Source organism: Microtus ochrogaster, unplaced genomic scaffold (genome assembly GCF_000317375.1).
Source record: "Microtus ochrogaster isolate Prairie Vole_2 unplaced genomic scaffold, MicOch1.0 UNK7, whole genome shotgun sequence".
Classification (NCBI taxonomy): domain Eukaryota; kingdom Metazoa; phylum Chordata; class Mammalia; order Rodentia; family Cricetidae; genus Microtus; species Microtus ochrogaster.
The window spans coordinates 5,139,869-5,166,172 of NW_004949105.1; the positions used below are offsets into that span (position 1 = coordinate 5,139,869).

A 26,304-nucleotide genomic window follows, 5' to 3' on the forward strand; every position below is an offset into this window, starting at 1 on the left:
CACCACCACCAACCAGCTGCACTTTTTCAGTTCCAAGTGAAGACTTGGCTTACACATGAATGAAAGCCTAGTGCTGGCAGCTAGATGTACACAGAGCTGTTTGATGATTGTGTGAATTTACATTCTGGCTCCTGCTTGGAGCTGTTTGCTGGTGGTGAGGAGTTAGGGAAGGACAGAGTTCTGGGAGCTCCCAGCTTGACCTGGGTCTAGGTTCTTGAGCAGGGTTGGGATTGTGGTATGGAGTAAGAGGCAAGCATTTGGCCAGGAGGTCTAAGGTTGCCGTGTGACAGAGTAGAACAAAGCCACCATCTGAGTTAGAGGGTGTGGACCTGGTTCTGGGTAGTACCTTGGGTGTCAGTGGTAGGGTGTTGGACCTTTTAGCTTTTCCAACATACTTGCCTTTTACCCTTAGGGCTCTGCCTGTCATGTATGCAGTAGCACTTGACCTTCGGATATTTGCCAATAATGTAAGTTCAATTTCCTGTGCCTGTTATTTCAAATTTAAATCTGCTGGGTGACTACTGCTTAATTTCCATGTCTTGTTTCCTGAAGCTTTGAGGGATGATAAAGTGGAATGTGTCTGGTGCTGGGAGGGGAAGACCAGGAGGCAGCGTGCTTGGTTGTCTTCTGGTCCATGCAGACAGAGCCTCTGTGTGCAGAGGGAAATGGCAAGCCATTGTGGTGTTGAGGGGAATGGTTCTGGAGCATTTTTCTGTCCTCTGCTTCTAAGCTGTGGCCTGGGCTGAAGACTCGTAGCTTGATGTAGGTCTAGGAAGTGGCTGAGGGGTTCAGATCCTGGGTTTGCAGAAAAGGAGTGTACTTGAGCTTGGAGCCACAGAAGCATCTTAGGGGCTTAGACCCTTTTTATAGCAAAAACTATTTCTGGTTCTAGACCAGCGGCTCATTATAGTTGACATAGCTCTGTGACAAGGAGAGAAGGATTGGGCTTCTTGTCTGTCCTGATGAAGAGCTGGACAAGGAAAGCACGACATACCGCATGGAGTGATGCAGCCTTAGGAGGCAGAGGGTTTGCCCGCAAGGCAGTGCTTTCTGACAGATCGTCTGTTGAGTGCTCCACAAACAAGTCTTCAGTAGCAGTGGGGGGCCCGAGCCCCAACCCTCTTGCCAGCAAAGAGTTGGGGTCTCTGCTCTCCCACTAACACAGGGAGACCAACAGAGACCTGTCTATAACACAATACCCCAGAGGGCTGATCACAAAGAGTCATGGCAGGTTTTGTTCAGGGCCCGACTGCTGTGCGCAGGAGGAAAAGGTCAGAGACCAAGTCGAAAGGAAGCTTCTCAGTATTGTGCAAAGCAGAATAAGGCTGGTGTCCTGGTTTGCTGTTTGTTGCTGTGGTAACACCATCATCAAAACTACCCTAATCATGGTCCATCATCAAAGGAAGTCAGGGTAGGAACTGAAGCAGAGCCCATAGAAGGGTGATATTCCCTGGCTTCGTCCTCGTGACTTGCTCAGCCTGCTTTCTTACAGCACCCAGGACCACGAACCCAGGTGTGGCACTGCCTACAGTGGGCTGGGCCTTCCCCATCGATCACTAAGAAAATGCCTCACAGACTGGACTATTGGCATTTTGTCAATCATGATTCCCTCTTCCCAGCTGTGTTAGGTTTGTGTCAGGTTGACAAAGACCAACCAGCCAAACTGTAGCCGGTGTCCTGGACTTGAGGATGGACGTGGTCTATATAGACAGACTTTCTCAGTTTGTAAACAGCAGTATGAGGGGGTCTGTGGAGGTAGCTCAGGCTAGGAACACTGGCGAATCTTCCAGATTATTGGTAACTTGGATTCTTCATTTTGCCTTTGTTTACTTTAAAAAGATAATTACTTTTCTATCGTTAGGCAGATCAGCAGTTGGTGAAGAAAGGGAAGAGTAAAGTTGGGGACATGCTGGAAAAAGCCGCTGAGCTGCTTATGAGCTGCTTCCGCGTCTGCGCCAGCGACACGTAAGTGAGGGGCGGAGGCTGTTCTACAAGGAGCGAGAAGGGGCCTCGTGTGCTCACCACCCAGACACCACTTTTGCAGCATGTGCTGATCTGTCCTGAAGAGCCCTCCCTGCGCTCTGTCCTTGTGCTGTTCTTCTGACCAGAACTCTGCACTTACTTCCTGAAGGCCTCTGTGCCAGGTGGCCATGTAGCCTGGCTTTCTCTTGCTGTCAGTGTCCCTTGTCTGCTTCAGTGGTTCTGACAGGCAGACGCCTTGTCCTTGCTCCTTGGGAGTACGCTGAGCTTTTCTCTTGTCGCTGAGATTGCTCTTGTATCTAGTGAAGGTTTCAGTCTCCTGTAGAAGCTTCATTGAGCCTCTGCGTTCTTGAGTTGTTGGGTTTTATTAGATTTTGTTTATGTTTTATTTTTCGGGACAGGGTTTCCCTGTGAACTCCAGGCTAATGTTCTGAAAAACAGCCAAACACTCAGTGCACCAGACATATACACTGCCTTCCCCTGTGATCACCGTCTACTGCATCCACTTTGGTTGTTATACAAGAACTAGTGCAACACCAAGAAATGAGCTTCCCAAAGCTGTCAGCAAGAGCAACACCAGCCCAAGCATCAGTGGCAGAGCAGTGGGCATCACTGTCAAAGTCACAGGAGACTCCTGGTCCTCACTGTAGCCCAGGATGCCCTTTAGTGGGCCTTCCACTGCCTGCTTCACCACTTTCCTGATGTCAGTATACTTGGCACCTTTCTCCAGGTGGCATGTCAGATCCACAACAGACACACTGGGGGTAGCAACTCAGAAGGCCATGTCATTGAACATCCTCTTCTGTTCTTGGGGGACCTTGCTCACAGTCTTGGCAGCACCAGTGAATCTGGGGTTGATAATCTGGATAGTTCCACAGCCATTACACCCCAATTTCCCAGAGGCTGTCTGCCGTCTTCTGGGTGGTGGTTATAGCATGGATTGTGGTCATGAGTTCTTCCACAATGCCAGAGTTGTCATGGATGACCTCAACCAATGGGGGCTAAGCAGCTGGAGGTGGAGGAGACGTTGCTAACACACCTGAGTTGTCATGCTTGTCATGGTCCACACCCATTGCAGTCATGGGGCATCAACATACGAGACAGGATAGCCTTTTGGCTTCACTCTCTAGTGGGCCCGGCTTTCCTCATAGTGAAGACAGCAGTAGACTTGAGAGGTGGGTATGGCCTTCCCATTGATGACAGGTTTCCTGTTCTCAGCCTTGACTGTGCCCTGGAACTTGCTGGGACGTGTAGACCTGTGGTTGATGTCAGTGAAGGGGTCACTGATGGCAGCAATGTCCACAACAGTGCCAGAATTGAAGGCAGCTCCAATCTTCTCCATTGTGTGTCAGGGCTGAGGCTGGCTCTGCAGCTGGCTCTGCACAGGAAGGACCGGAGAGCTGCTCTTTCTCTCAGGAGCATTTACCATGAGCTATTGTGGGCCACTTTAAAATTTGACCTGTTAGGCACATTTCTTTTCATGGTGCTCTTTTGGTGACTATGGCTTGAACTGTGGAGGCTTTATCTCAAGATAGTCATTTATCTGGCAGTTTGTTTTGTGATTGATCACGTTTCTTTGTTCTTCCTGTAGCCGTGCTGGCATAGAGGACTCTAAGAAGTGGGGGATGCTGTTCCTGGTGAACCAGCTGTTTAAAATCTACTTTAAGGTTTGCTTTGCATGGACTTTTGTAGCTTTATTCCCTGTCTGCCCAGATAAATTGTTTAGCTTGCCTTCTGACATGTTAGGAAATTATCCTGACCACAGCCACGGTAATAATCCCAATAGCTGGTGGTCATTCAGTGCCTCCCAAGGCTCTGTTTTAATACAAGGACTAGAGCTCAGTAGAAAAACCTGCCCAACATTCTCTAGAACCAGGGCCCACCCTATGCTACAGAAGCAAATAAGAACTGAAGGTCTGACTCAGGATAGCTCTCGGAATCCAGCTGGAAGGCCCTAAGTGACCAGCCCTGTGGGATCCGAGGCCCTGAACACTGAGTGACGAGCCCTGTGGGGACCGAGGCCCTGAACACTGAGTGACCAGCCCTGTGGGGACCGAGGCCCTGAACACTGAGTGACCAGCCCTGTGCTGTAGCTGACCTCTGGGTCTAGGTGTCCCCTCTGGAGCCTTTGTCCTGTGTTGTAATATCTACTTTATGGAGCTAGAGGATGTGTAGACAAATGGATGGGCAAAAGAATCAGGCTTTGCTTCATAAAATCCAGCAGGCAAAGGGCAGCCTGTCATCCTTCATTGTCTAAGAATCTGTCTTTCACTTCCCGGGACATTTAGTTTGTCCTTGCCAGTGTGGCCTAAGTGCAGGCTTTTCCTCGACCTTGGCTCTGACTCCCTTCAGAGCTGCATCCCCTCCCAGAGCGCCAAGCTTCTAGAGTGTGTGTTGTCTGTTCCAGGCAGTGTCATTTCCTCTACAGAAGTTTTGATGATTTTGAAATTCATGTTAAGAAACTAAAGCAGAAGTTCATGTCTGTTCTTCCATCTGCCTGTTCTCTTGATATTGTTTGAGTATTTTATTGTAAATGGTTTCTTCTTTATTATAGATCAACAAACTTCACTTGTGTAAACCTCTTATCAGAGCTATTGACAGCTCAAACTTGAAAGATGACTATAGTACTGCACAGAGGGTCACATACAAATACTATGTTGGGCGTAAGGCCATGTTTGACAGTGACTTCAAGCAAGGTATGTTGATAATTCTATTTCAGTGTTTAGATAACACATGCATCCTGTCCAGTTTGAATGATGTTGATGCCAGATAATGTAAGAACTGAATTTATTAAAGTGAAAAGTATGTGTAAACCAAATCCAAAATGAATATGTGTTTGTGTGTGTGCCTGTGCATGCGTATGTTCGTGCACAAGTGTGTGAATGTATGATATGTACAGGTGCCCACAGAAGTCAGAAGAAGGTGTTGGGTCCCCTGGACCTGGAGTTACAGGTGGTTGTGAGTGCCCATGTGGGTGCTGGGAACTGAACTTGGATCCTCTGGAGAAGCAGGAAGCACTTTAGACCACTGAGCCCTCCCTGCAGTCCCCCACTCCCCTTGCTTTGGTTTTTGAGACAGGTCTCACTCTGTAGCCCAGGCTATCCTGGAATTTACTATGTATCCTAGCCTTCCCTCAAATTCGAGGTGCACTTCCATGCCTGGCTTTTAGGTTCATTCACCCCCTCCCTATCTTTCTTTTTTTTAAAGATTTATTTATTGTATGTGTTTGAGTGTTTTGTCTGCTTGTATGTAGTAAGTGTACCTTGTGCATGCACTGCTCATCAGGGCCAGAAGAGAGCATCTGATTCTCTGAACAGAAGTTACAGATGGTTGTGAGCCCTCATTTGGGTATTGGAACCAAACCTGAGTCCTCTGCAAGAGCTCTTAGCAAAACAGAACACACACAAACATGACAAGTCCACTTCGTACTGCTCACATACATATTCTTGAATATGGGGTGCACTACAGTTCAACCCGCACTAGAGAAAAGTGACTCCCTCTCTAATGGCAGCAGGAAGTCTCCCCATGTAGTGGCTGTCTGGTTATGTTTCCTGTGTGCCCAAGGGCTTTGGGACTTAACTGTCCCAAGTGGTAGTAAATGCTACACTTCTTGAGGGCCCCGTGGCAGAAGTCACACTTGTTCGCTGGAGTGATGAGCAGACCATGGGCTTGGTCTTTCTTTGTCGATGACTGCCTTCCTCTGCAGGGTTCTTAGGAAGACAGCTTGGGGTGGAAGACACAGTCCTGCCCCAGTGACAGTTACTTCCAAGTGTGAGATTGGAAGTTTTCTTTGACATAGCTGCACTATTTGGGAGCAGAAGTGGCTCTCGGTATAGGTGTCCTCAGACCCAGACTCTGTCTCAGGACCAGCTGCCTCTGGTGATCCTGTGAGGTGAGCCTGTGCTGCTGCTGGGCATCTTTGTTCTCTTACAGTAGGGGGATGAATAGTGCAGGAGAGACAGCCATATCTGCTGACATCCTTCTAATTCTTCCCCAGTTGTCAACCAAGCTTGGCTCGATAGGGCTCACCTGTCTCCGTCTACCGACACTGCTGTTCCTGCTCACTGTCTTAACGGTCTCCTTAGTGGGTTAAATCTTTTGAGGTCCATGCTGGGTGTTACCACAGTCTGCCTGAGGGTAGGGCCTCTTGGCAAGCAGAATGCTTCTTGTATTCTTAAGCCTATTAGGTTCAAACTGTCTACATGAAATAGAACAGACTTAGAGTCCAATAGGAAGATCTTGTTTGAAGCACATGACCATTTGGTGGGAGGAGCTTCCCATGCTTCATGTGATGTGTTTTCTCCACTTCTGAGTCCTGATTAGTGTGTTATTGAAGGTCTTACATTTGTGGTTTCCAGCTGTAAACATTAATCTCAAGGATTTGCAATGATTGTAGTAAATTAGAACCTCAACAGAAGTTAATTCATAGAGTTTCTTGTTAAGTAGGCCATCCATCCATTGCACCATGGCGGGCCAAGGATGTCCAGACTAATTCTCGTTGAGTTTTAATCTTGCTGTGGGTTTTACTTGAGGAGAGGCACTGGTGCCAGGAATGAGGCTGGGCTGCTGTTGCTGCCATGGGAAAGGAAGCAATGTTGCCTTCTGCACAGAGGCCATGGTAGAACAGGTGTGAGGTGCGCTAAGCTGTGCACTGGGTCTGACGTGCGGGCCTGCTCTCTGCAGCGGAGGAATACCTGTCGTTTGCCTTTGAGCACTGCCATCGCTCCAGCCAGAAGAACAAGAGGATGATCCTGATCTACCTGCTGCCTGTGAAGATGCTGCTCGTGAGTGATCGGTAGTTCACGTTGTCTTCAAACTTAATGCAGCCAAGAATTTCCTTGAACTCTGATCTCTTTACCTCCACTTCCCAGATGATGGGACTGCAGGTGGATATCACCCAAAGTTCATTTTTTGATCCTTGAATGGGAAAGCCGCATAGGTAGATAGACTAGTCAGCTGGTGTAGCATCAAAGTAAAGTGCTGCTTTTTTCTTCTCTAAGACTAGTGGATAGTGATGAGGTGGGGGAGAGGGGAGAATAGAGCTGCATACGGCTGTTTATAAAGGGAAAGTAGTGGCGTTGTCCCTTCCCCGCTCCCCATTCCACTGAAGGCTGAGGTGACCATTTTCAGCTAACTCCTCTGAGAGATGTATCCTGTCACCGCAGTTACCACCTGTAACCGAGAGGGTCAAGATCAAGGTCATAGCCACTGAGTCACAGAACTCTGGTATCCAGGCTTCCTTATTTCCTGGTCAGAGTCACTTCCTTCTAGTCTCCTGCTCCATTGACTTTTTATGTTTCTTTGTATGAGTGTGCATGCCACAGCACTCATGGAGGTCAGAGAATGGCTGTCGGGACTAATTCTCTCCTTCCGCTATGTGGGAATTGAACTCAGGTCATCAGATTGGTGTCAAGTGCCTTGACCTGCTGAGTATCTAACTGGTCCAGCCAGGATGTTAAGTCCTTGTTCAGCTTTTTAAGTTTGGTTTGCTATGTTTTTGTTTGTTTGTTTGTTTAAAGTTAATTTCTTGATAAGAGATTTACTGATCATAGCTCTGTTAAAGCAAAATGCTGGGACTGGAATGATGGCTCAGGGTTTAAGAACACTTGCTGCTCTTGCAGAGGACCTGAGTTCGGTTTCCAGCATCCTTGTGAGGTAGCTCATAACTCCTGTAATTCCCACTCTTCTGTTCTGGAAATTTAACCTGTCCTAGGGTCACATGCCGACTATTGAGCTCCTGAGGAAGTACCACCTCATGCAGTTCTCAGAAGTGACCAAGGCTGTCAGGTAGGTCCGTCCTCCGCATTGCTTTAAAAAGGCTAATAGACTGCATACATGTACCAGAAACCATGTTGACCTCTCTTTCTGGGCCTTTGCTGTGCCCCGTGTGGTGTTTCTCCTTGCCCAGCGAGGGCAATCTGCTGCTGCTCAATGAGGCACTGGCAAAGCACGAGACTTTCTTCATCCGCTGTGGCATCTTCCTCATCCTGGAGAAGCTGAAGATCATCACGTACAGGAACCTCTTCAAGAAAGTGTGAGTGTGCCCAGGGAGACGCTCATTGGGCAGAGTGCTGCTCTGAGAGCATGTGGACCAGAGTTGGAACCCAGAATCCGTGCGAAAGCTGGGCTTGCAGACCAACTCACCTGGCATGTGAGATGTAAAACAGTTGCGATAGAGACCCTGTATCAGCAGGCGGGAGACAAGTGTGCAGACAGCGTACACACACACACACACACACACACACACACACACAAAAGCAAAAAAGAAAATGGGGTGTCTGGTAAATAGAACCCTTGGGGCAGTTGATGCCACCTGTGGGGGCGGCATCCTGCCCCTCATGGGACAGAAGCTGACCCTGAAGGCCTGTGTAATGATGTAGGTTGGCAGAAGACTCACCTTTAGCTTGGGGTGCCAGATAGTTTCTGCGTGTCTGAGTTGTGGAACTGATGCTCTCTTTCCTTCTCTGGCTGCTGGCTTGTCTTCCCCACTGTGTGTGTCCAGGAGTTAAGCATGTTAGCTGTTGGCAACCTATCAGAAATAGTGGCTGTTTACAGTAGAAAGCTTATATACGATTGTATTTAATAGCTGTTGTTTGTGGGGTGTGTTTTGGGATACATCTAATCAATGGGAACTTAAAATATGTGTGAACATGGGTTCACTAGATGATGTCATTTCTTGATCACTGCTCACAGCTCCTCATTGGTCCTTGAAGCACTGAGTCCTGTTATTAATCACGGTAATTTCTCTTCCTCTGTAGGTATTTACTACTCAGAACTCATCAGCTGTCTCTAGATGCCTTTCTGGTCGCCTTGAAATTCATGCATGTGGAAGATGTAGACATTGATGAAGTCCAGTGCATTCTGGCCAACTTGATATACATGGTGCGTGAGTCTTTCCTGCTCTCAGCAAACCTTTAGTGTGGCGCTGATGTCATCCAAGACCTTCTATTTGTGGGCAGTTTCTGAGGGAACTGTTTTTCCGGGAGATACTATTCAAAGGGCCTTCCAGGGGTCTGTGTGAGAGAGAAGTATAACCTACATTTCGTATTCTCTGCCATCTGTTTCTTAAGCTGCCGTCCCCAGGGGAGAGGGGTTTTCATCATCGTGGTGTCCTCTGGCATATTTGATGTCGGCTGATCTGATTTCTGTTTCAGGGTCACATTAAAGGCTACATCTCCCATCAGCATCAGAAGCTGGTTGTCAGCAAGCAAAACCCTTTTCCTCCACTGTCCACGGTGTGCTGATGCCCAGACCCTGCAGATGGAGGGCGCTCCTGCTGCACCTGTCTGTAGCCCACGAGTGCCTAGCCATGTTCTCCATGGTCCTAACTCGTGCTGGCTTTGCCAAGACCTGGAATCCTTTCTCTGGGTGGACGAACACCCCTGCTCCTGGCTGCTGCTGTGAACTACCAGGAAACAGGCAGCTGTGCTTGGGTTTGTGTATTGTTTCTGGAGGCTGTCTTTGTAACATTTTGTAGCTTTATCTTTTTTTTTTAAAGTAAACCAAATTTATACAAAACACATTTTTTGTGTGTTATGTGATTTGTCTATTTTCATACACAAAACTTGAGCATTTTGTGAGCTCAAAATGCTTGATTAACTTGAGGCTTAAAGCAGAATTTGGAGTCACCCATCCCCACAGTCTCCTATGGTTTTCCTACCTCCTCTTCTGCACAGCCCCCTGAGCCCCATGGGGAAGGGGTCTCTGCAGTGTCTGCATTCTGCTGAGTGATAGGCCATGGGAGACAATGACTGAAGACTTTCCATGACAGAGAGAGACATGTCTGCTCCTTGAATCAGCAATCTAGTGTAACTTTCCATGACAGAGAGAGACATGTCTGCTCCTTGAATTAGCAATCTAGTGTAACTTTCCATGACAGAGACGTGTCTGCTCCTTGAATCAGCAATCTAGTGTAGCTTGTTTTTTTCAATTTACATAACCAGTCCTAGTTCCCACCCCTCCTCTCCTCCATCCCTTCTACATGCCCCACCCCACCCCAGTCAGATATGCTTCCAAAACAGCACACCAGTCTTATTCCTAACCAAGAATCTATCTTCAGCTGAAACCCACTTCCAAGGGAAAAAGCAGTTTTCTCCAGTGAAGTATCACCAGATATATTAACAACCATTAACATCACTTAAAAAAGGCCCCATGCAAAGTAGTATATGGTCAACACACAACTAACTTAGTAAAATTTTGTAAACTTTTTTTCTCAAAAAGTGGAATTTGGGGGCTGGTGGATATTTGGATATCTATTGTTCTGACTGCTGAACTATAATAGTTCAGCAGTCAGAACAATCACTGGTCTGTCAGAGGACATGGGTTTGGTTCCCACACCCGCATGGCCCCTCACAGCCATCTGGACCACCAGATCTAGGGAATCCAGTGCCCTCTTCTGGCCCCATCATCAGGGTGCCCGTGCAGCAGCAAAATCACCCAGCACTTGTGGTGCAGCCCCAGCATGTGGGTGAGCTCCACCAGAGCTGAGCCTGCCTTGCTGTCTCCTTTGTGTACAGGTCTGGCACTGGCCTCAGGCAGAGCTATCATGCAAAGTGACCCTGCTGTTCAGCAGGGTGCGTTAGCACCCCCAACTTCTGATAGTTATCCTTGCAATGATTCAAATTTTGACATTCCTATGAGCTTCCTGAATTCCATTCTTTCTGAGCTTAGTAGCAACACAATCAAATTTTCAGATGTCTCCAGGTAGTTTATTAAACAGTGACATCCCAAGTCAAACACAGTTTAAAGTGGTAAGTGGTTGGACCTCTGTGTAGCATCTTTGTACGTTGTCCTGCACCCTGTGCATGGGGCTGCAGTTTGTGGGTGCACAGACCCATATGCTATGTGGCTAGTTCACATCAACATCAAATGCTCACACCCTGTCCCTGAGACAAGGTCTTACTCAACAGCCCAGGCTGTCTCCAAATATGGGACCTTTCTCAGCCTCTCAAGCCCTGGGATTAAAGGCAGGGTCACATCATCACAGCCAGGCTCCTCTCAGAGATGAGGGTACCAAGGCACAGCCCCACTGACCACATGACTTGAGCTGAGACGCTCCAACACTCCCTGCTAAAGGGCTTTTCTCCACCCAGAGTGTCTAGCTACAGCCTTATCAGGAGGTCCATGATTGTCTTCCAATACTAAACTTGCTTCTCCCCAGCAATGGACCAAGCACACTCAGAATTAGGCTACCTTTTATGTCTCACTGGTAATGCTGAGACACCTCTATCCCAGAGATGTTTGTTCTAGTGTGTGTCAGACCAAGTATGCCGCAACCACATGTTCTCAGCCCCTCACCATTCAGCTTCCACTCAGTAGCTCATCAGGTTAGCAGCTGACATTGGTTTTATTTAACAAACCCAAGGAAACTCCCTGCTAGCTAGCTTTCATACTGCCAGAAGGCGCTGTGCCAGCTGCAGGGGGAGCAAAGGCTCAATGGTCTTGGTCCAGTGCTGGACCCTGAATCCACAATACTGACGTGCCAGGCATGATGTGCCCACTGGTGCAGGCATGGCATAGCCAGTATGGGGTAATTAACTGCTTTCTCCACAGGATAATGAACTCTCCCCATCCCCTTGTGCCCTCACCTCCTTCACCAAGGTCCAGGTGTAGTGATGAGGCGAGCGGGCCTGCTTTTCGACCCACCTGGATCCCGCACAGCTAGCTTTACTCCCGAAATAACAACACACAAATTGTATTCATTTAAACACTGTCTGGCCCATTAATTTCAGCCTCTTCTTGGCTAACTCTTACATCTTGACTAATCCATTTCTAATAACCTGTGTATCACCACGAAGTGGTGGCTTACCCAAAAAGATTCAGCATGTCTGACCTGTGTCCATCTTGGGCTGGAGCTTCATAGCATCTGACCAGAGAGGCGAGGCTGGCTCACTTCCCTTCTTCCCAGCATTCTGTTTTGTTTACTCCACCTACCTAATTTTCTGTCCAATCAAAGGCCAAGGCAGTCTCTTTATTAACCAATGAAAGTAGAAGGCCCATCTACATCACCCAGGGAACTTTTTGTGGAAGAGAAGTGGGAAGAATATCTGAGCCGAAAAGTGGCGGGGGGGGGGGGCTGCCGTGAGAGGCTGTCTTCTGGACACAGTATGATGGTTTCATTTACAGACTCAGCATCCGTGGTGCACAAGGTCAGGCCAGACAAGACTCCGGCATAGATGGGGTCAGGTTGGGGTGTGCACCATACCCCACTCCTCACTGAGGAGCTGTTGGCAGCTGACAGCTGCAAAGCATCGCTTTTGAGGGTGCTCCAGTGGATGCCCCCCACCACACACACAGGTGGCTGGAGCTGGCTTCTCCCCTCACGGAACTTACTGGGTTATCAAAAAAAAGACACCTGGGAGGTGTTGCACAGAGATGAGAATACCACCAAGTCTAATAAACCAGAAGCAAACTTTATTCCAGAAACCAGACCCTAGGAAAACCAGAAGCAAACTTAAAAATAAAAAAAAAATAAATAAAAAGTAAAAAACACCACGGGGCACAGAAGCTTATCAGCTAGCTGAGACCACAGCCAGAGATGGTGTTTGTTAGGCTGTGGCAAAAGGCTAGTTTCTGAACCCACCTTTTATAGTTAGGGCACCAAACATTAGGTCTGAACAAAGGAATTTTTACGATCTTGCCCCAACCTGCTCAGTGTGGGTCAGTCAATGGAGGCCCGAAGGAAGGGAGTGAGTTCTAACGTCAATGGGTAGGTAACTAGGCAGCCATCATGAATGTTTCAGAGTAGATTACAGCAAAAGTCACTAACTGCAAGAAAACAGGTGTCTTTAGCAACTAGTCAGAAAAGGGACTGCTAGTAATACCAGAAGGTTAATAAATTAGAATTAATTGGTTCTAAGGCTGGGAACCTAGAGGATAGCAGAAAGTTCTTCACACTACCTCAAGGTAAAGCTCAGATACAGACTGCCATACTTTACAGCCTCCATTCTCAGAGCTCATTAGTCAAACCAGGTGTTTGCACCGTGGTCACTGTCTCTCCTGGTACCTCCAGGCAGTGTATACTGAAGCCCCATGCCTCCCCTTTGATGGTGCCAGTTTCCCATAACAGAGACAATGTCTAACCCAGAGGTCACATATCTCTGTCTCCTAGAGGTTAACTCAGTTCATACCTGTCGTTCATCAAGGATGGCCAGGACACTACTCTCGGTTTGCAGAGAGAAGCTCTGGCCTTGTAAATAAAACAGCTAGTTGTAAAATGAAATGACCGAGGCTGATGGAGGCTTAAGTGTCTGAGAAAATAGCTCACTGTGAATGACTGACCCTTGATCTACTGAGAAACATGCTGACAGTCTGTTCTCATTCCCCTAGACTTACAACTTTATATTCTTTTATTTCTACATTCTTATTTTTGGAATCTACATTTTTATTTTCTTATTCTTGGACTCTTCAGGAGGGACATGTTGAGGAGAATATAAGGTGAGCAGAAGGGAAATGGGGCATGGATGTGGTCACATTTCATTGCATGTGCATATGAAATTCTCAAGAATAAAGAAAGTTTCAAAGTTCCAAGGAAATCGACAGCATCTTCCAGTGGGAACTGTGGCAGGATCTGACCATCCTGCAGCCATGTTGTTGGATTTCAGTCACTTCATGATCTGTTTAAACCACATTGAGTATCTTGGGACTGTGGTGAGGAGCACGTGTGACTGCTCCGGTGGGGGTGGCGAACCCAGGATCCCTGTGAGGAACCAGGTCCCCTTGTGTTCTCGGGTCACTGCGCTCCCCTCCGCCCAAGCCCCGGTCACCACACTGCCCTTTTCACAGCTTGTTCTCGTTGTGACTGTCACGTTCAGGGTCTGTTCACATTCCTCCCCATCCGCGTGTGTGACTGGAAGCATCGTCTGCGTGGTACCCAGGCCTGTGCCGTTGAGAGACCAGCCGCTGAGGAGACCATCTGTTCCAGGGATGAGGACATGCTCAGCAAAGTCCCTCTCTGGGATGCAGACAGGGAGCCCAGAGCTGGGACACTGCAAGGGCTCCTCCAGCTCCAGCAGGGAGAGGTTGTTCTCCCCAGACTCTTCATCGTAACGCATGTGCACGTGAGTGCTCCTGACCCCAATCCTCTGGCCAGCACCTGAAATCATGAGCAAACAACTGACTTAGAAAGCTTTGTTTTCATGGGGGAGATAGTTAGCTTCCAGAAACTGTGGATTTCCCAGTGAAACCCTGAGGGGCAGAGGCTGTGTTCTTCCAGGACTTGAATACAGACCACAGAATGGGCTAGGTCAACTCCTATCCGTGGCCTCCTCACACTGACCTCTGAAAAAGGCAAGGTTTTATTCTGGAGTTCAGTACAACTATGGTTAGTAAACAGGCAGCGGTGAAAAGGAACGTCTCCAGGCCAGTCTGAACATGGCTTCTCGGGACCTCTCAGGCATTTAGCTCTTTCAGGATGAGTTCACACAAGTATTTAAGGATAAAGAGTGAGACACGCTCACTTCCAGGCTCACACTTGCCGTCAAGCATCTCGGAGCTGATGATAGGAACGTTCCAGCGGGGAGAAAGGACTGTCCAGGTTTTAGGGATGGAGAATGAGGCTACAGATACATCCTGAGATGAGATAGGGTAGCAGCCCAAGATCATGGGGAGGAGGGATTTGAACCCAGCTCCTCTGGCCCTCGGCCAGGCCTGTGTCCAGGTGGTTGCTCTACTGCTGAGATTTGTCCTGTGACACTTAGCACTGGCATGCCGTGTCCACATTCTAACTGGACGTGTTTTGTTCTGTATATGCACATGATTTTATGACCACCTCGGTTTTACTGAAGCTATTTCGTGCCTTGCTTTAGAAACAAAATTTCTAGATAAAAAATTCCCATTTTGTTTCTGTTGGTTTATTCCTTTTATTTATAATGACATCTTAGGAAATTCATGAAAGAAATACTTACTTGCTTTTACGCTTATATTGCTGTGGAGTAATGAACACTTTGCTGTTGTCAGCACAAAGTCTTCCTGTATTAAAACACCGGCACAGAAGTCCATTCCTTTGGAGTCTGTTAACTTGACCTTAAAAAAAGAAAATGACTGTTAGCCAGTGTCAGATAGGGAACAGTAAATCTGAGTAGCCGTCTGGTCACCAGGGACAGTCAGTGTCCACACCCCACTGCCTCTTCCACAGCTACCAGCACTCTGTCACCTCAGGAAGATACAGTGGCCCTTCTTGGCCAAGGACGAGTAATGGTTATCAGATTTTCCCTCCCCCTGGAACAAGGGAAACAGACACAACTGAAAGACTGGCCTCCCGGGTCATCCGTTTTTGGCAAAAGCATGGAAATAATGGATGAAGTTCGTAACAAAACAGAAGCTGTTACCAAATGCTGTTACCTGCCACGGGAAGCCAGGCGGACTTTGGTAGTCTCTGATGTCTTCGGAAGTCAGGGTCCCGCAGGCACACTTGTCTTCATCCGTGGTGGAAACATGAGAAGAAAATCAGTGGTTTCCAAGCGGATGTGGGGTCTACAGTGGTGCTAGCCGGAGTCTCATCTGAATGCTGGTAGACTTGAGGTCATTGGTGGTCATGGGGAGCAAGGTGAAGCTGAACTGCCTGCACCCAGGCTTTTTTGGGGGGCAGTTTGGATAATAGGGTAATGGGCCTCCTGACACAAAGCACTTCCGACACTAGGGTTACTCTAATGTGGAGGCCAGAACCCCAAGTCAGCAATTACATCCCATGAACAACAACACTCCACCCTGTAAGCATGGTGGCAGAAGGAAGGGGGCATGGAGGCAGGACGGCCTACCTCCAGGAGAACTCACCATTGGGACTGCATGACTTGTGGTCCTTGCCCAGCTTGTAGCCCTTCGCACAGCTGCACAGGTAGGATGACTCCCCTGGATGGCAGAAATGCTGGCACCCGTCCGTCCTCTCTAGGTGACATTCGTTTGTAGCTGAGAAGGAAGAAAAAGCTAAAACCAGCCATGCTGATGGGGAACAGCCAACGTCGTTGTCTTGTGCATGGGTCTGGCTTGCTAGTCCTAGTGTTGTTTGTGTGTTACACGTATAAAGAAAATATAGGCTTGGAGCTGCATCCACATTCCCCATCCTAGCTTGCCAGTTTTCATGTGAAGCTTCCCACACTCAAGTGTTGATGGAGGAAGGTCATTGGTTAATTAAATGAAGAAGCTGCTTGCCCTGATAGGTTAAAACACAGGTGGGAGGAGTAAACAGAACAGAACTCTGGGAGGAAGAGGAAGTGAGCTCAGAGACTTGACAGCTCTGCTCTTGGGGGCAGAGGCCTCAGAGAGACATGATGCTCCACTCTTGCGGGCAGAGGCGAGAGCTCTGCTCTCTGAGGCACACGCGATGAAGCTCCGACCCAGGATGGATGTAGGCTAGAATCTCCCTGGTAAGCCACCTTGTGGGCTACAGCAGATTATTAGAGATGGGCTAGTCCAGGTGTGAGAGTTAGCCTAGAAGAGGCTAGATAGAAATGGCCAAGCAGTGATTAAATGAATACAGTGTCCATGTAATTATTTCAGGTAAAGCTAGCCTTGCGGGCAGCGGGGTGCTGGGGACGCAGCCCCGCCGCTCCGATTACTACAAAGTGTCCCGGGTATGTCCACGGAGACGCAGTGAGATGTTTGGCCTCAGGAGTTACCTGGACATCTTACTAGTATCGTATATATGTCCCTAGCTTCTTCCTTTCCCACTGCAAAAGCTGCTGTCTTTGGATTGTTCCTTCAAAGAGCAGAAATAGGACAAAGAGGGGGTCAGAGCCCAGTGTTGGTGGCCAAACAGTTTAAGTGGGACACCAGAAAGTATTGCCAGGGAGGTGATGGAGTGTGGGAATCTGGAGCTGAGAGCAAAGATCTGGGCTAAAGAAACTTTTCTCGCAGAGAGCTGGTTCTGGGCTGCAGAGACACAGAAAAAGGTACATGCGTTTGTTTCTGTAGTTGACAATTACCAGGAATTCATCCCCTTGGCCCTATGAGGTCATTTGCATGGGTATTTAAGGACTATTCTTAGTCAGTTCTGGTGGTACAGGTCTGCCTATCATAGCTACTCTGAAGTCTGAGTTGGGAGGCTCTTTAGTTCAAGGTCTGTCTGGACTGTACAGCAAGTTCCTTTATTTTTTTTTTTATTTTTTATGTAGAGGGGTGTTTTGCCCCTGTCTGTGTACCATATGAGTGCAGTGCCCACAGAGGCCAGAGGGGGTGCTAGATCCCCCTGGGACTGGAGTTATAGAAGGTTGTGAGCTGCCCTGTGGATGCTGAATCAAACCTGGACGAGCAGCCCATCCTCTTAACCTCTGAGCTACCTCTCTTGCCCCATGCTTAGCAAGTTTAAGGACAGTCTGGGGAATATATTGAGACCCTACGTTCAAATCCTATAGGTGAAAAGGGGGAGGGGGCCTATTTACTTTTGAAGCTTTGCCTTTTCTCTCTCTAGAGTATCCCCGACTGGCATCTCAGTCAGATGCACCTGTGTGCACCTCTTCCAACTTGTGTGCAGATTATGAATTGGGAGGTGGATGGTTGGGAAAGGGGAGAAAAAGGAGACACTATGCTATGAAAATTTCAAGAGGGCAAGGGGCCGGGTAGTGGGTCACAGAATGCAGCCAGTACCTGTGGCATGATTCTAGGGTGGGGTAGAAGAGGGGAGCCAAAGACTTCCCTGGGATGAGTGTATCAAGGTTCCCAGGACACCCTTCTCTGAAGCACAATTAATAAGAACTCAGAGAGAGAAATTGGGGCTCAACCTGAAGGTCCAAAAAGCCAAACAGCCAGCCACTGGTTCTTATCTCTACTTCAGTCCAAAATAACAATCCTGCCTCCAGGAATCTCAGAATGAGACTGAGACCTGTCTCCTCCCATTTTATATTCCTTTCTAGTTCTGGGATTAGACATGCACCACTGGATTTAAGGCATGCACCACCCGGTTTCTATGGCAACTAGTGTGACTACTGGGACTAAAGGTGTGTGTTACCACTGCCTGAACTATAAAGCTGACCAGTGAGGCTGTTTTACTCCCTGATCTTCAGGCAAGCTTTATTTATTGAGCTACAAATGTAATGCCCCTACACTTTTCTGCATGAGCAAGCTGCTCTGTCTCTCAGCAACCCCACCATGGACTGGGTGTGGACAGTGTCTCTTACCCATTGCGCAGTTCCTGCCCTCGTAGCCAGGGGAACACGTGCAGCTATAATTGCGGATGTGGTCCTTGCATGTCCCGTTGTTGAGGCAGGGCTGTGAGATACATGGAGAACCACCTACAGAAGCAAAAGGGCCTCTGAGACTGCGCTGTGGACTCCTTGAGCCAGGCCCATCCTAAGCTTGCTGTACTAGAGAAGAGGAGGCCAAGTTCCAGGTGCTTGCTGTCCACTGGGTGCCATGTGCCCCCGACCCCCAAGTTCTCACCATCACTATTGTGCACCCCAGGACCTTCTACTCATTTCGAAGTGTGTCCTTGCTCCCACCCGCCATGTGGTCTTCACTTGTACATCTCTTTCTGCCGACACCCACCCTGTGCTCCTCCTGAGGATAGCCTATACAGCAGACCCCAAGACAAACATCTGGGTAATGGCCACAGTTCTCTCAAATCTGATGCATCCCCTGGCCTACAGCATGCCTCTTCCCAGGAGTAGGATGAGTTGTGAGGTGGGGGAGGGCTCCTGTCTTTTGCCTGAGCCCCAACTGCCTAGGAACACCCAGACATCAGCACAATGAAACCAGATGCCTCCTTGTGGTCCTGCTAGTGGGATCCTTGGGACGAATCCCCTCCCTGGGCAGACACCAGGACACAGGAGGGTTAGAACGTGAATCCATGGTCCCCAGTGAAGACTGTCCTGAATCTCGACCAGGCCAGAGAGCTGAGAAAACACTTACCCCAGTACTGTTTCCAGAATCTTTCCTGCCAAGGCAAAAGGTAAGAACGTTAATTTCTGTATTCAGTCTCCCATGGATGGACTCAGGGCTAAGAAAACATGGGCTGTACTCAGTCATTCGGAGGATGTGGAATTTCTGGGCATGATTTTACAGCCTGTTCACACTGAACAGGAGTGGCATATTCTGCACCGTGTCTCCTGGGGAGGAAGGAAGTTGTGTGTGAGGGCCCAAAGCTACAGGGCTCCTTCTTGGCTGCTCTCCACCTCACTCTACAGAGGTGCCTGGCGATGGTCTGAAATCCCCATTTTTTTTTTCTTTTAGAAGTATACTGTTATAATTGTAAATGTTCGTGGGGGAGGCTGGAGTGGTATACCCAAATGAGCTATTTGTGGGGTGTCCCCAAACCATATCAAACTTCCTAATGCTGTGTGGATGACATCACCATCGCTCTGCCCCTCCCGCACGAAAATAGCCACTGCCCCTTAAGTTTTGACTCCCTCTTCCTGCCTTCTGATAAACATGCCAAATGCTCACCTGAGTGTATACAGCTGTAAGAAAAGGATTTACCTAATCCAGAGTAGGGATCACAGGAAATTTTCTTACAGTGTGTATGCACAGGCATGCATGTGTGTGCCTCTTTCTCTCTTTCTCTCTCCCTCTCTCCCAGATTTTCCCAACATGTGCAAACAGTGGAGCTTGGTGATTTGGTTGTGGTGTGATGGGCAGGTCTCCCCAGCTAGGTAGCCCAACTAGGAGGAGTCTAGAGTGTGATCCCCACATGCTGCTGACTCCAGTTTGTTCCCACCTCTAAGTCTGACTTCTCGTCTGTGAAGTCAGGCTCGAACCAACCTCACCATAAAGAAATGGGCTAGTTAAACCTGCTTTCTGATACAGTTGGGCCTGAACAGTTAGCACGCGCGTGCACCTGGGGGCTCACGGGGCTCACGTACAGTGGTGATGTCATTTTCAGGGTTTACAGGGCTCACGTACAGTGCTAATGTTGTCTTCAAATACTTCTCTCGCTTCCTCATAATTGCAGATTTCCTCATAACATTCCTTTTCCAAGTTGCCCTCGAAGAGTTCTTCCAGAAGATAAGAACCAGATCGTCTCCATCTCACCAGAACTTTGTTTGCCTCCGAGGCTGGAAGAAACACTGCAGAGGGATGCGCAAAGTGAGTGGGAGCCCCGTCTCACGCCGTGCCTCAGCCGGTGCCTGCGATTTGCCACTGTTCACAGGGCCTGGGCTGTGCCGGTCCTCAGGGTTAGTCCTATGATGGACATGTACTTTCTTCTTGTTGGGTGAGCGCATGGCCCTTATGAGTTAGGCAGACACACTGGCATTTTGTGGGCGGAGCATCCAGACCCAGAGAGGCTATGCTCAATCAGCAGCAACAGGTGAGTGTCCACGCAGAAGCAGGAGGACACGGGACAGGCCTATCACTATTTGCTTCCACATGATCTATCCTGGTATGTTGCAAAAATGCAACACGTGTGGACAGACATGTCAGAGAGTGTCCTATGTAAATACAGGGATGCCAGGATTACTGAGCAACTTCTCCATGGCAGGAAGGAGTCCTGAGCAGGCTACAGAGACAGACAGCATGAGGGAGGGGGTGCTCAGGTGAGCTCACTCAAACAGCGCTCAGACCTACATAGTTTTCCTTCTTGTGCAATCTCAGGACAGTACTGGGTTCTGAGCACCACCGAGCACCTTGGACGCCTTGGGAAGTGGTCAGATGAGAGGACAGTTTCCTCGGAGATCCCTGAGGTACACACAGTTCGGTGTTAAGGTGGCAGGATGGCTGTGTCCACCCCAGGGACAGTGTTGCCACCACAGGGCTTAGGGACACAGCCCTGCTCACCAGGAGCGCTCAGCTCACAGCTCCTGTCTACAGGACAAGGGCAAGCATGCAAGCTGTCTACAGGACGAGAGCAAGCATGCAAGCTTTCTGGTTTTTTTCTCCACACCAGTATGTAAGGTGCCAAGAAGCCTCATTTGGCTAAAATGGACCCCATTGTGGCACATTTGAATCACAAAACTCAACAGGCTCAACCTGACGACAGTCAGGAATTTTTTTGAGAACTTTGGTCCTGCTTTGGGGCTCAGGGCAGTGCTGAGAGCCAGCAAGCAGGATTTGACTGTGTGGGCACCACCCTCACAGGAGTTGGTATTGAGCAAACATGAAGAGGCTGGTGACGAGGACTGTTAGGTATGGAAGGAGGGGTGCAGAAGTCAGAGAGAGTAAAGGCTAGTGGCCTGGAACCACGCCTGAGCTGAGGAGCCATGGACTGCAGTCAGATGCGGGGGAAAGGAGGACATAGACAGACAGAGGACCCAGAAGAGACTCACAGAGGCTGGGATGGAAGGCTTAGATGCTCCAGGGTGGAAAGAGCAACGCAGATCAAGGCTTAAGCTAGCTAGCTGTTCCTGGCAGTCCTTCAGCACAGAACAAGAACCCCCCGACATCTAGAAGGTCAAGCTGTAACCCAGCTTTGGCTAAGGGGTGCCCAGCCTTGTCTTGGCCTGCATGACTTAGGCTGTCCTTGCCCAGTAGGTCCCTGTCACCTTCAACAGCTCTTACCGCAGGGCAATGAGATCCATACTGACTTTCAGGAGGGAGTGGCTTGTTCTTTAGGACCCGTAAAGACAGTATCATCTACAGAACCTTTGGGGCCGGACCAAGGATGAGACAGCTAGATCTGGTTGTTCATTCCTGTAGTCCTAGCGCTTGGGAGACTGAGGCAGGAGGATTGCAAAGAGCTGAAGCTAGCCTGAACTACACTGTGAGTTTCAGACCAGCTTGGGCTATAGAATGAGACCCCAGCTTAAAGAAAATGTTTCTTGAAAGAATGAGACAGCAAGCGCCTACCTGAAAGCTCCACCTGGTGCAGGACAAGGGTAAGGAGGAAGGCGAGAATGAGGCCCTGGAGCAGTGAGACACAGCCAGCCATGCTGACCCAGAGCCCGGCTGGCCCAGGCAGGGCAAAGTCTGCAAACAGTCAAAGTCCAGAGCTCCAGGAGGCACTGTGGTTGACCCGTGCCTTTGAACACATACAGGACTAGATTAGGTGACTGGTGGACCTAGATGTTGCTGGAGAGTAGGAAATGACTCTCATTATGGTCCTTTCCTGCATTTACTTTAGCCAACTGAGGTAGACGTGGAGGGGAAAGTGGAGGGGGCTCAGTGCAGGTGGCCTTCTTTCCCCGCAAGGGGCCATCCTGGGTCTGGACATAGCCATGAGTAGGAAGGATGCCACCGTAAGGATTGTGTAGTCGTGCAAAGGAGGGGCACAGAGAATTGACAGAGAAGGGAAGGAGAGAGTGCTAGGGATGAAGATGGGCAGGTAATCAGGGCAGGTGAGAGGCGTAGGTGAGGGCACATGGTGTCACCTGAGAGCCAGAGTCGCAAGGAGTGGGAGGGGAGGATGAAAGCATCGTGAGCGGATGGGTTAGGGCAGTGAGTGGGGCTGGGGCCTGCATCTTCTGAATGATACAGGAACAAAATCCAGTGACACCTATAAACACAGTTCACTAAAGCAGAAAGGGAAGACAACAGAGTAGGCAGCAGCTTAAGTAGTACATACATTGTGAAGTTGTTTTTTAAAAGTTAGAAGAATTATATATCATGGTTTCAGATGGTGCGTTTTTATGGGATTTCCTTGTGTGCAGGTGTGTGTCTCCTCATCCTCGTCTCTATGCTTTTCTTGTGCTTTTTATTTGGCTTTTAAAAAGTTTGTTTTATCTTATTGGATTTTTTTTTGGTTTATTTGCTTTAGTTTCTTGTGGATTTGGGTGGGTGGCAAGGTGGGGAGGAGTTGGGGGGGAAACTGTGATCAAAATAGAGTGTATGAAAAAAATTTACTTTCAATTTTTAAAAAGACAGAAAGTATTGATTCAGCTTAGGATGTACAAAGTGTGTGTGTCTATCATGCATCGCCAACAATGAATAGTTAGAGGTTGCTTATGAACTTGAGAAAGACCATGGGTGAGCATGGGAAGGACCAGAGGGAAGAGATAGAGGGGGAAATGGTGTAATTACATTTTAATTTAAAAAAATAGTGAACCAGACAAAGCTTCCATCAATCAGGCAAAGACAGTTTATGGGCTCCAGGACTGGCCTGCCCTAGGAGCATGACGTGTGAATGAACTCCTTCTTGGCCAGCTCAGTCCACAGGGCTACGAGAACAAGAGCCACAGAGTGGGCAGTGGGCAGCGGGAGAGCACTGCTTGCATCCCTGAGGCCAGCTAGGGTCAGAGTCTCGTGGCCAGGGCTTCACAGACAGTCACTAGCTGCCTCACTATGCAGTAGAGGGGAGAAACAGAACAGTAGCTGACATCCTGAGGACACTGCCCAATGGCCTCTCAGAGGTCCCACCTCACATGGTTACACTGGGAACTGATGTCAGCCTGTGACCCTTGAGGACATAATCCCCTGGATAAGAGCAGAGACAGTAGCGTGGCATGTGGGAATCTGAGTTTCCTCACAGTCCGTCTCCATGAAAGAAATCACTGTGAGAATGCTAAAACCCAGCTCTTGCTGCCCTCCTGATCCCCAGTGTGAGCTCTGCAGTCCTCCCTTCCCTCTGCTTAGAGGCCAAGGGTTCTCTAGCTCTGGGGTTTACTCCAGGTCTGTTTATTTGAACAGAATTCTCTTCCAGGGTCCTAGTGGTCCCTTCTCTGCCACAGGCACTGAATTTTCTTTAGCTGAATCTCTTGACAAGAATTGAACACGTATCATACCTTCAGATGATCTGGGTATCTGAGAACTGAGACATCAGATGTCTCTAACTAGTCACTGAATCACCCTCCATGTCTCAGCAGCCTGTATTATTATTCAGGGTTCCACATATACGTGGAGTTTGTTGGAGTAGCTTACAGGCTGGGTCCTTCTTAGTCCAACAATGGCTGTCTACCAATAGAAAGTGCGAGAATCCAGGAGTTGTTCAGCCCACAAGGCTGGATAGACATCAGGTCTTCAGTACACACTGGAACCCTAAGGAAGCAGGCTTTGATGCCAATGAAGGAATTGACTTGTCAGCCAAAGTGACGGGAAGCAGGCATGTCCTTTATACAGGATGCCAGCAGAAGGTGTGGCCCAGGTTAAAGGTGGATCGTCCCACCTCAAAAAAAAAAAATCCAGATTTAGTGTGGTTCTTCCCACTTAAAATGATTCAGCCAAGAAAAAAAAATTCCCTTCCAAGTGTACCAGTCACTTGAGTTTTAGTTAGTTCCAGGAGTTGTCAGGTTGACACCAACCACTGCCATCAACACCTCTAAAGGTTCAGGTTCAGCATCTTTGGCTGAGTTATTTCTGTCAATGTGTACTAATGTCACCTGGATGGTACCACATTTTTTTTTTCTGAAGGACTTTGTCCTTTATTCTGTCCCCTGCCACCTAGGACCACTTTAAATGAATTCTTTGGATAAATTTGGGGTCCAGACAGGGGGAGCAATTCCCAGAGGATGTTATCCACTTTCCTAGAGCCGGGGTGCTGAGCCCAGCTTTATTTCTGACTTCCCAACTCACCCATTCCCTAGGCACGGGTTCCTCCCAGTGCTGATCTGAGGGCTGGTAAACAGCATGTCTTCCCCAGGATCAGCTTCTCCATTCCATACAGGAGAGGAAAAAACCACGGAAGACATCTGGGGCTCACAGTCCTCAGCACTGAGGGGTGTGGCCTCCGTGAAAGCCACCATCAGGAAGGAAAATATTTTCTCCTGTTATTTTCTAGGTCTTGTTTCTGGGTCCAGGAGAGTTCTGCTGGAGCAGAACCACGTGAGGATGCTACTCTTTTCTGCACTCAGTCTAGAAGCCACTATCACTGCTCTGGGAACCAGCACTCTCATCGCCAGGACCATAGGGCACCTGGGTCCCCACAGCACCCCAGGGAGCCTGTGCCCACACTGCCAGTACCACAGGGAACCTGGAGCCCCATCACACCCCAGGGAGCCTGTGCCCACACTGCCAGTACCACAGGAAGCCTAGGTCCTGATTCCCAGATCCATAAAGGGAGATACCTCACTAAATCTGGGGCTCACCTTCCTGGCCCCTGACTCAGGATCTGCGTACTGGCTTTTCTGCTTGCTTTGAAATGACTGAAGATTCTCTTAGCTGTTCTAGTGGTGAACTATGTGTAACATGAGGTACACTTGAGTAAACTCCCTTTTTAATGTCTGCTCAGCTTCCCCATGGCTGACCTCACACCCACACACTCTTGCACTTGTCTTTCTGTTGGTACAGGGACCTGTGTGGGTGCTGACTTTATCCTGGAGTGGTGGTTGGAGACCAGGGAGTTCTTGTTCTTAGGGACAAACACAAAGTCCATCTGCCAGGTGAGTGAAACTGTGGTCTTCCCACTGCTGACCTGCATGCCGGGCCAGTGGGCCACGATATACAGTAGGTCACTGATCCAGCGGTGTCTGCACAGCTCAGCTCGGTTCTCAGACCCCAGCCTCACTCTTGGCTACTATGGTTCTAGGAAATCAAGTGCTGTTCTTGACTTTCCCTAACCTTGCAAAATCTGTTTACAAAGGACTCTATCCAGCTCTTGGTCTGGGGGAAGGTTTGTACCGGAACCTTTAAACTTTGCTTGGGAAAGTTACGCAAAGTGCAAACTATAGGAAAAATCTCGGAAAAAAAGTTAGTCTATTTACTGAAAGTCGGCTTGGTTCCCACAAACATTTAACTTGGGGCTTGGAGGCAATGCAAGACTGGGGGGGGGTGAGACATGCCCTGGACCCTGTCCAGCCACGTTATGCCACTGAACACCTGCTTTGGTGGCGTGGCAGTGTCTGGAAGAGATGCAGAAACTTCTGGGGTGAGGCTCATCCTAGAGACTTAGAATTTAATGTTTGGGGTAAGGCCAGGATTTAGGCTTTGCAAAGACCCCTCTGGAGTCTCCTAACTAGAGCAGGGCTAAGACTCATGTGTTTGGGCATCAGATCACTATTAGCAATTGCTCAGGAAGAAGCCCATGCACATTCAACCCAAGTTTAGCTCGGGAAACTCCATACACCCTCACCAGGCAGCCGTCTTGGGAGACTCCTGTGCACACTTATCCCCGAGTCTCATTCAGGAAGACATGAGCACACTTAGCACACGGCCCAGCTCAGAGAGACTGCACGCACATTCACTGCTCAGCTCAGCACAGAGTCCATGTACACTCAGCAGACAGCATAGTTCAGAAAGACTCCTGTACACATTCACAGGAAGCCCAGCATAGGGTTGGTGCTTGACTCAGATCTGGGTCAAAGGTCCCTTTATCTTTAGACAAAGATCTTAGCCTATCTTCCGGGGATTCTCTCCTTTCAATTCTATGCAGCCTAGTTCCCAGAGAGAGTGAGAGTTCTCTGGCCATGCAAGGGCGAATCAGAGTCTGAGCCCCCTGACCTAAAGCATCTACTGGGGAGCTGAAGTCTGTCCCACTGTATGTGTGTGCTTGCATGCGTGTGTGCACATGCATGTGTGTGCGCATTTATT

At 48.8% G+C, this 26,304-nt stretch overlaps 2 protein-coding genes across 2 annotated transcripts in view; one reads left to right on the top strand and one right to left on the bottom strand.

The window, feature by feature from the left end:
• The window catches only part of Pcid2 (PCI domain containing 2), a 21,313-nt gene extending 11,811 nt beyond the window's left edge, over window positions 1-9,502 (top strand). Inside the window, exons 6-14 of the mRNA XM_005366269.2 lie at window positions 413-467; window positions 1,862-1,965; window positions 3,572-3,647; window positions 4,535-4,676; window positions 6,664-6,764; window positions 7,694-7,767; window positions 7,889-8,014; window positions 8,739-8,862; window positions 9,135-9,502. Coding sequence (XP_005366326.1) covers window positions 413-467; window positions 1,862-1,965; window positions 3,572-3,647; window positions 4,535-4,676; window positions 6,664-6,764; window positions 7,694-7,767; window positions 7,889-8,014; window positions 8,739-8,862; window positions 9,135-9,224 — 892 coding nt within the window. The 3' untranslated portion in view covers window positions 9,225-9,502. The remainder of the gene's footprint in view (window positions 1-412; window positions 468-1,861; window positions 1,966-3,571; window positions 3,648-4,534; window positions 4,677-6,663; window positions 6,765-7,693; window positions 7,768-7,888; window positions 8,015-8,738; window positions 8,863-9,134) is intronic.
• A 3,863-nt stretch (window positions 9,503-13,365) lies between these two features.
• Window positions 13,366-21,790, bottom strand: Proz (protein Z, vitamin K dependent plasma glycoprotein). The gene is made up of 8 exons (XM_005366270.1): window positions 21,694-21,790; window positions 19,813-19,976; window positions 18,823-18,847; window positions 18,093-18,206; window positions 15,754-15,885; window positions 15,322-15,395; window positions 14,886-15,003; window positions 13,366-14,074 (listed from the first exon to the last, which is right to left on the bottom strand). The coding sequence occupies exons 1-8, from the start codon at window positions 21,773-21,775 to the stop codon at window positions 13,584-13,586; spliced, it is 1,200 nt and encodes a 399-aa protein (XP_005366327.1). The 5' UTR covers window positions 21,776-21,790; the 3' UTR covers window positions 13,366-13,583.
• Between the last annotated feature and the right edge of the window lie 4,514 nt (window positions 21,791-26,304).

Coding starts and splice junctions, on each gene's coding strand:
- Proz (XM_005366270.1), bottom strand. CDS start 21,775: ATGGCTGGCTGTGTCTCACTGCTCCAGGGCCTCATTCTCGCCTTCCTC. Junction 15,886..18,092: donor GGGCAGGAACTGCGCAATGG/GTAAGAGACACT, acceptor CTTCCTTCTCAG/CTACAAACGAATGTCACCTA. Junction 14,075..14,885: donor CAATATAAGCGTAAAAGCAA/GTAAGTATTTCT, acceptor TCATGATTTCAG/GTGCTGGCCAGAGGATTGGG.